This window comes from Diachasma alloeum, unplaced genomic scaffold (genome assembly GCF_001412515.2).
Source record: "Diachasma alloeum isolate Michigan unplaced genomic scaffold, Dall2.0 Dall_scaffold_00218, whole genome shotgun sequence".
In the NCBI taxonomy this organism is placed as follows: domain Eukaryota; kingdom Metazoa; phylum Arthropoda; class Insecta; order Hymenoptera; family Braconidae; genus Diachasma; species Diachasma alloeum.
In genome coordinates this window covers 734,763-743,878 of record NW_021680383.1, presented here as the reverse complement: position 1 = coordinate 743,878, position 9,116 = coordinate 734,763, and the positions used below count along the sequence as shown (strand labels likewise).

General features: G+C 36.0%; 1 protein-coding gene across 6 annotated transcripts in view; it reads right to left on the bottom strand.

Annotated features, from left to right (window-relative positions):
- Positions 1–9,116, bottom strand: part of LOC107037358 (hexokinase-2) — a 332,404-nt gene that overhangs the window by 61,783 nt on the left and 261,505 nt on the right. For all 6 annotated transcript variants that reach the window (XM_015255873.1, XM_015255875.1, XM_015255877.1 and 3 more), the window contains 2 exons: positions 5,960–6,099; positions 5,605–5,738 (listed from right to left, as the gene is read on the bottom strand). In XM_015255873.1, the coding sequence (XP_015111359.1) occupies positions 5,605–5,738; positions 5,960–6,099 (274 nt within the window). The remainder of the gene's footprint in view (positions 1–5,604; positions 5,739–5,959; positions 6,100–9,116) is intronic.

Below are 9,116 nucleotides of genomic sequence, written 5' to 3'. Positions count from 1 at the left end.
AGCCTTATAAAGATATCGAAATGATAGCGGTAGAGGATAAAGAATTTCAACCACATACTGAAGAATCACCTGGCAGTTGTTCGGAGGATGAGGAACCTGTAGATTTCGAATATAAAAAGAATGCCGTTGACTTCTGGAGAAGTGGAAAAAAGAAGAAGAATCTCTCTATAGAAACTGTTTCCCATTTATTCAAGAAGGTGAAATAGCCGTAGACAGTTACGACGCTGGGCGAATCAAATCAATAAAGGAGGGACATACATGGAGAAGTTGAAACGCATTTCGGAGTATACATTAAAGAATATGAAGTATGCTATCGATACAGGTATGATCGTCCACGATACTGACCTCCGAAGGTGGGCCCTGCAAGCCCGGAAGGAAATCGGCATCGAAGACTTTCGTTTTACAGCTTCTTCCAGGTGGTTGTATTATTTCAAACGAGCATACCGCATAACATCCCGGAAGATTAACAAATTCATCACCAGAAAAACATTAGAGACTCGGGAAGAGTTACAAAAAGAAGCGGACGAATTCCTCCTGAAAGTTCGGTCTTATTGGGATACGTATGGCCCAGAAAACATTTATAATACTGATCAAAGTGGTTTCCAATTGGAAATTCATTCAGGGCGAACGTTAGCTGAAGAAGGTACTAAACAAGTAGCGTGCGTCGTACAATCGATAACTTCAACGACACATAGTTATACAGTACAACCTCTGATTTCTGCTGATGGAAAATTACTTTCACCTCTCTTCCTGGTTTTGAATGAACCTTCTGGAACTTTCGGTCCAATAGTGGAGCAAAATCTCTTCAAACCTGCGAATGTGTTCATCACCGCTTCAAAATCGGGAAAACTCACTTCACGTATGACAATATTTAAGACCTAACAAACATGATATGTTCTATACAATAATTAGGATTATCATCTAGTACTTGATTTTTCAGAGCATTTCAAAACCTGGTTGAAGGAAGTCTTTTTCCCAAACGTGGGTCCTAGAAGTCTACTGTTAATCGATTCCTGGAGCGGACACTGTCCTCAAGTCGTGAAAGAAATTACTCCTCCGGATAAAGAATTATTAACTATGTTGATACCAAAGGGGACTACTGGAAAAATTCAACCCCTTGACGTATATGGTTTTAGGATATGGAAGAATTATGTTCGTCATTTTTCGGATAGTGTCGTCCTAATAGACTCTGATATTAATTTACATTTGCGGAACAATATCATAAAGTTAGAGTCTTTAGTCCATAATCAATTATCATCACCAAGGTATCAAAATTTATTTNATCGAAGACTTTCGTTTTACAGCTTCTTCCAGGTGGTTGTATTATTTCAAACGAGCATACCGCATAACATCCCGGAAGATTAACAAATTCATCACCAGAAAAACATTAGAGACTCGGGAAGAGTTACAAAAAGAAGCGGACGAATTCCTCCTGAAAGTTCGGTCTTATTGGGATACGTATGGCTCAGAAAACATTTATAATGCTGATCAAAGTGGTTTCCAATTGGAAATTCATTCAGGGCGAACGTTAGCTGAAGAAGGTACTAAACAAGTAGCGTGCGTCGTACAATCGATAACTTCAACGACACATAGTTATACAGTACAACCTCTGATTTCTGCTGATGGAAAATTACTTTCACCTCTCTTCCTGGTTTTGAATGAACCTTCTGGAACTTTCGGTCCAATAGTGGAGCAAAATCTCTACACACCTGCGAATGTGTTCATCACCGCTTCAAAATCGGGAAAACTCACTTCACGTATGACAATATTTAAGACCTAAGAAACATGATATGTTCTATACAATAATTAGGATTATCATCTAGTGCTTGATTTTTCAGAGCATTTCAAAACCTGGTTAAAGGAAGTCTTTTTCCCAAACGTGGGTCCTAGAAGTCTACGGTTAATCGATTCCTGGAGCGGACACTGTCCTCAAGTCGTGAAAGGAATTACTCCTCCGGATGAAGAATTATTAACTATGTTGATACCAAAGGGGACTACTGGAAAAATTCAATCCCTTGACGTATATGGTTTTAGGATATGGAAGAATTATGTTCGTCATTTTTCGGATAGTGTCGTCCTAATGGACTATGATATTAATTTACATTTGCGGAACAATATCATAAAGTTACAGTCTTTAGTCCATAATCAATTATCATCACCAAGGTATCAAAATTTATTTCGTTATGCTTGGTTTCAGAGTGGTTACATTTCTAAAAAACCAGATGAATTCGAAAATCCTGTCGATATTGCATTCGGGCAATCATCTCATCCGCACTGTGATATTGAAGGCTGTTCCAATATTGCAGTAGTCAGATGCTCATGGTGCAAAAAATCACTTTGTTTGCTGCATTTTTTTGAAGAATATCATTTTTGTACGCATTACGTCCCCTAATACTATCTATACTGTAGATTGATCCCAACAGAAAGTATGCTGATTGAGAACATAATACTAGAAGGAATAAATGGTCTGAGCTTCTATAATAATATCAATGTATATTCTGAATTCCATCATTTGGGGATTACTACCATCATTGTTTCCTTTCCATATCGGATCTTCATTCAATCCTTACCATTTAGTTCGGACTATGGTACTGTGATACAAGTAGACGGATAATTAAAAGGTTGTAATTCATATATAACTAGCAATGGACATTTTCATGGGTTCAAATTTCGATATTTCTTATTATTCTTTACTCTTTCAAATGAATTCTGTTCACTAATATAATTAAAAGTAACTCCCAGAAAGGTTATTTAGCCTCCAAGTGTTACTTCCAGAGACTCATCACTCATCTTTTTTATGTACCAAAAAATCGAAGACTTGTATGTAATAAAAAAAAAGTATTTTACTTTCAATTTTAATTTGGGGAAAAGATTCGCAGGATGTGCTTTGAATTGTCTCATGCTTTCGACCGAAATGTGTTTCGTAAAATTCTGATCGACATTTTTTCTTTCTTGTTAAAAAAATTCCCCCCCCCCCCAAAGGGTAGTTAACCTCCCCGACATCACTCCTAGATCCTGTCCCAATGGTTGCCCTCATCATTAGCCGTAAGCTTCGTTTTGTACAGGAAATAGTTTGAAATTTCGCAATTCACGAAAAATCTATTTTTCAAGTTTTAAATTTCGTTTAAAAAAAAAACAAAGCAGGTATTCTGTATTTTTTTTCTACTTTTTCAAATGGAATTCATTCCATGGGATTTCCATCAAAAGTTTTTTTTCTACGAGAAAAATGAATTTTCACAAAGGTAGTTTACCCTCCATATTTCACCCCCCACAGACGGTTCTAATTCGCATTTTCATCATTCCTTGTGACCTTCATGATACACTGCGAAAGAGTTGTTCAAAAAGCTTCCTTATGTGTGCAATCGAAAAATTACCCCGAGAGATGGTCAACTTCAAAGAGCACTTTCACCCCCTAAAACCCAATATGGGCAGCTAAAACAAAATATGTGTCCCTTAGTTTTGGGTCCACTATTACATATTTAAGTTTCATCGAAAGCGAAGGGGGACACCTGCGTAGTGTTCCTTGTGAGTCGAACTCATGAAACTACAACAGATTTTTCAATTATTTATTTAAAAAATTGCAATAATATTTATTATTTCTGAGTAACGATTTTCTATGAGTAACTAATCATTCTTTCCCAATAATAAAGCCTTTTTGGAGTTTTCACATAAAATGGGTAGTTATTGAGATATAAATGTTTTAAAATTTTCGGATTCGTAACTCGACAAAAGCCTCTGTTGAAATAGCGTGGAATCCCCCATAGATAATTTTTTCATCGAAATCAAAGAGGACAATGTCAGGTTTGGTTTGATTTGGTATTATTATTACTATTATTATGATTATTATTATTATCATTATTATTATTCTTTAATACTCGTTAAGGGGGGACACTGCTGAAATTAGAAAGTCCTGCAATAAAAAATTGGCCTCCGTGAGATTTCTTTCCCATGTGTAGTCAGGTAGTAGGAGATTTTTCCCTCGACAGAATTTCCCGAACATGATTTCCCTGGACACAATTTTCCCGAAAAAAATTTCTGCGGACACATTTTCTTTTTTGAATATATGAACAGAGGAAACACAAAAAAATTGTCAAACAGCAGTGTTGTAAGAAAGTCACAGTCTCTAATAAACAATAAGAATTCACACTTAATAACATGCATCAAACCAATAAACATTGACCCAAACAAATTGCTTAATCATATGAATCCAAATGCTTGCTTGCTTTAATAGTTCATAATATTTGTGATGCTCTTCAAATGGTCATTTGTATTTTCCACGTTATAAGTATCAACAATTGCCTTGTAGATACTTATAACGTTTATATTAGCAAGTAATTTGCTCTTTGCCTCGTCACTCACTGTATACAAGTTGAATCTGGACTGAATGATTAAGAATTTAGGCACGAATAGAATACAAAATAATCAACATTTAGCTGAAAATCAAACACAGTTAAACTGATATCCCCACCACTAACTTTCCTTGTGCCGGTTATATGAGCGCGACTTCAAAAGAAATCCCGTCTGTCGAATTTTGTCCGGGGGAAGTTTTTCCGGGGAAATTTTGTCCGGGAAATTCAGTCTCGGAAAGAAGATTCCTAGATTCGTGTAGTCACAAAAATATATTTTGACTCACCAAAGTCCATCCAAATTGGCGGGGAATTTCAAAAAATCGAAAAATTCGATTTTGCCCTTTAAAAGTGTAGAAAGTGAGTAGAAATGATCGGATTGTCTTGAAATTCATACACAATGTTCAAAACACGAGAATCAACAAAGCTACGGACGGAAATTTGAATGCGATGATTTTTAGATTTTAGATCGGCTCAAAATCGAAAAAATCTTAAAATACGAAAAATCGAATTTGTTGATTAATCGATTTCAATTTAGAATTCTGCGTGATCATATACTATAGTTTCCAAGATATTCGAAGATACCAGCTAAAAAACTAAGAGAACTGGTCCCAGAAGCAAATTGGCTAATTCGATGATTTTGTATTTTGTGTTTTTTTCAATTTTTGGTTGATCTCGAATATAAAAATTATTGCATTAGAATTTCCGTCGGTAGCTTTATTGATTCTAGTGTTTTGAACATTGTGTATGAATTTCAAGACAATTCAATCCTTTCTACTCATTTTCTACACTTTTTAAGGGCAAAATCGGGTTTTTCGGCTTTTTGAAATTTTCCGCCATTTTGGATGGGCTTAGGTGAGAGAAAAAATATTTTTTTGTGACTACACATGGGGAAGAAATCTCACGGAGGCCCATTTTTTATTGCAGGAGTTTCAAATTTCAGCAGTGTCCCCCCTTAATAAGATCGCTGAGTGATTCTCGAGGGTTCCGACTTCACCTCGAAAACCGCTCAGTGAGTTAAGCGATGCCAACTTTTCCTAATCGCTTGCAGCAGCGCTCCCTCTCACCAAAGGGTGACCTCCACTGTAGGCCAGAATCGTGCTGCCTTAGTAGACAGGGGCTCAACGATTACAGCCTTCTGCATTTGGCTCATTATTATTATTGTTGTTGTTATTATCATTTTTATTATTATTAGCATTATCATTATTTTCACAATTCGTGTCTATGAGAAAAGCGTCATTCTTTTTCAGCAATTTACCTTACGAGCTGGTGCCAATAAATTGATATATTGATTCATCCAACTCTCCAGTCTTGGATGGTGCTTGTACAGAGAGCCATCGACAGCGATCGTAACTTCTTCCCTTTTCATATGGTCCAATAATGTGGCAACACCTGAAGAAATTGATCACAAATAACAATGAATAATTGATTCGAATAGCCAAATGTTTTTTTGAGTGGATGAGAAAGAGATGTTGTTTTATAAGCAAAACATTTCGCTACAATGAGTGTCTTTAAATAATTTATCATGAAAACACTTATTGTCACGATAATTTATCAATTAACAAATAAAGTGGTGAATTTTACTGATCCTTTATTGTTGATGTTCAACTCACAGATTGATACTAAAAGAGCTGCACGATTTGATGCTACTGCACAGACGTATTGAATGATTTTTAGATCGTCCTCATCAGGTGTAATGTCGAATTTGCTAAGAACTTCTTTGGCATTCTCACTGCCGCCATCTACAGTATCTCTACAAAAATTAATATATCCAATTATAAGGAAAATTAAAAATTTCAATGCAAAGAAAAGAGACAAGTGTGGTCCCTTAAAACAATATGTACTGCCCCTCACAGGATAATCAAATATTTCGGGAATTTTGGAATAGCTAAATCTGCTTTCGCGCTTTGAACAATTTTAATATGATTACAGATGCTCTAATTGAGTTAACATTGATACACAATATCCGGAATGCTGTAGAACCCGAATTAAGGATAGAAGTGCGGATTGTAAGATTTTGAGATTGTACGCCATAAGGTGGAAATGCTTCCAAAAACAAATTGGCTAATTAGATATTTTGTATTTTGTGATTTTGTAAATTAATGCGTGATGCACTATATCACAACTATCCGACCTGACTTGGCATCCTTAATTTTGCTCATTGCAATCTTTTATAATTGTACAACAATTTGACTTCGAATTTGCTCCATTCGGAAGCAAAAACAAAAATTATCAATTTTTTGTCAGTCATCCGTTTTGCCCTAGGGGTCCGTTTTGCCCTGCGTTCCGTTTTTCCCGCCTAGTCTGTTTTGCCCTACCCTCGCCTATTTTCTTGACGTCACTGCACATATAGGAAAAGCCTCCTGAAATCTATTTTGGACATTCCGACTATGAGGCAGCATTTAGCTGCATGTCCGTGAATCTCTCCCGACGGCCGTCGTGACACAAATTATCGTACGTCCTATAGCCAAAAATTTTTTTTTTCGGCTGATATGATTGATACTTCAATTATCTGGAGGTTCACAACGACTATCTTTCAAGAACCCAGTTCAAAAATACGAGAAAGAAAGAAGGTTTAACTGAAATTAACTCAATTGATATTGATGCGAGATTCTTCTACCTAATGAGGTTCGAAAGATCCAGTAATCTCTCAAGATTTCTCCACAGGAAAACCTTATTAATTGCTTACGAGGATTTCTAGGTAACATGTGGATATTCCTAATCTTGTCGGGGATAAATGATTGAGAGTAGGGATCGGACATCGGCAAATAACTAAATTCATTATTCATGCCTGATATTCATAATAATGGCTAATGAACAAAATTGTATGATGATGACTTTCGTAATTGATATTGCATGCAATTAATTTTTCACTATCAAGTGAATGATTAATGAAGAAATTTATATTGGGGTTAATTTTATAATTGATAATGAAATTACATATATTTTTCAGCATTATTTCAATAGTTGATGAAACACATGTAACCTTTTTTCTGATCAATAGCGGGAGAAAATTAAGTTTTCACTGTCCTCTTAATGGTTAATTGAAAGAAACTAATTTTCATCTTTCCTGTAATCGGCAATGAAACGTACTTCATTTTTCATTAAAATATTAACAGTTAATGGAAAAAATATGAGCCGATCCACGCCAAATTAGCAGGCAAGAAAAGTCGATATAGGTTATATTTGTCTTAACCCTAGTTTGGTCACCACTGGAGGGAAACGCCGCAACCCATGGTTTTTTTTTGCTAACGGGATATTATCAGGAAAAATTTAAGAAAATTAGAATGCATACATTAACGTCTTTAGAAATTTCTCATATTTTTTCAGGATAGAATAAAGTCACCATAAGGTCAGAATAAAAAAAATAGATGGAAGAAATGTGAAATCGCGGTACTTCCCTCGCATGGTGACCAGAGTCGTGAGTGGTTTTTATCGTGCAGCGTTGCCACGCTTGTCTCAAGCGTTCCCCCACTTTCGGACCTGCTCCCACCGGTGTATACATAATACATCTACATCATTCAAAATGTAATAGTGACGTGGACATGTGACTTTATTAACTGGTGTGACTTCATTTTAAGCTTGAGTTCAGATTTGGGGCCATTATGGTAAATCAAGGTATGTATTAATTGTTATTGAATTTGATATCTGATGTTTCTCTAGACCTGAAATTCGATATCTTTCGATATATTATGCATTCTGAGAACTATTTTTAGATGTTCCAATTTTTTCTCATATGTGAAACTGGAGGAGAAAACTATTTTCGCGAAAAAAACAAAATATTTTAAAGAATGATGGTTTGAGTTTGGGGAAGGGCTTCCGGTCCTGACACAGTCTACATCATCTCCATAACTGTAATGTCCATTGAAAATTAACAAAAGGGATTTTTTTTACCCCGAATTTCCCAAAAATATTTTTCGATGTTTTCCCATAACCTCGTAATTTTACTAGAGAATATTGCTAGTCTTGTCCACCTCATATCATCAATACCAAGCTATTTTTTTTGCCAAACCCTTGAAGAATAATGTTTTTCGCCATTCCCAAGAAGAAAAGAGACAAAAAGGGAGAGAGCAAATAGATTGTTTCCCATTCAATGAGCAAAAATGCATGAATTTTAGTGTCTTAATAAATTTCAGATGGCTACGAGGCAACAGACTGCTTTTAATATTGAAGGAGATGAAGCTTGGGAGTTTGATGATGATGAGGATACGGATTATTCTGATGCAGAACCGGAGGAACGTCCAGATTTACAAGAAGAAGAATCCTTGGGAGGAATATCTTCAGATTATCCATTGAATTTTCCTGACTTTAATGAATCTGATGACGAACCCGAAAAATTGTACTTCAGTAAGGATGACTCGATCGTTTGGAGTTCTCAATTTCCTCCGTTACCAAGAGGAGATCGGAAAATATTATCACTGATAGTTGGAGAGTCAAGAAACCTGCCGAAGAAGCCACAATATGTCTAGAATGTTGGGAATTATATTTTTCTGATGACATCATCCAAAAGATCGTAGACCACACAAACGAAAAATTGACAGTTATCAGAGAAAATTATCAGAGGGAAATCGACTGCCTACCGATAGATGTGTGCGAAATGAGAGCATTCTTTGGTCTACTCTACATTTCAGGCCTCAGAAATCACAATCACATAGAAATACATGATCTATGGAAGATAAATGGATTATCACCAGGCTATTTCCGGGCTACCATGAGGGAAAATAGATTCAAGTTATTACTTCGTGCTCTGAAGAGTGGGAGGGGGAGGGG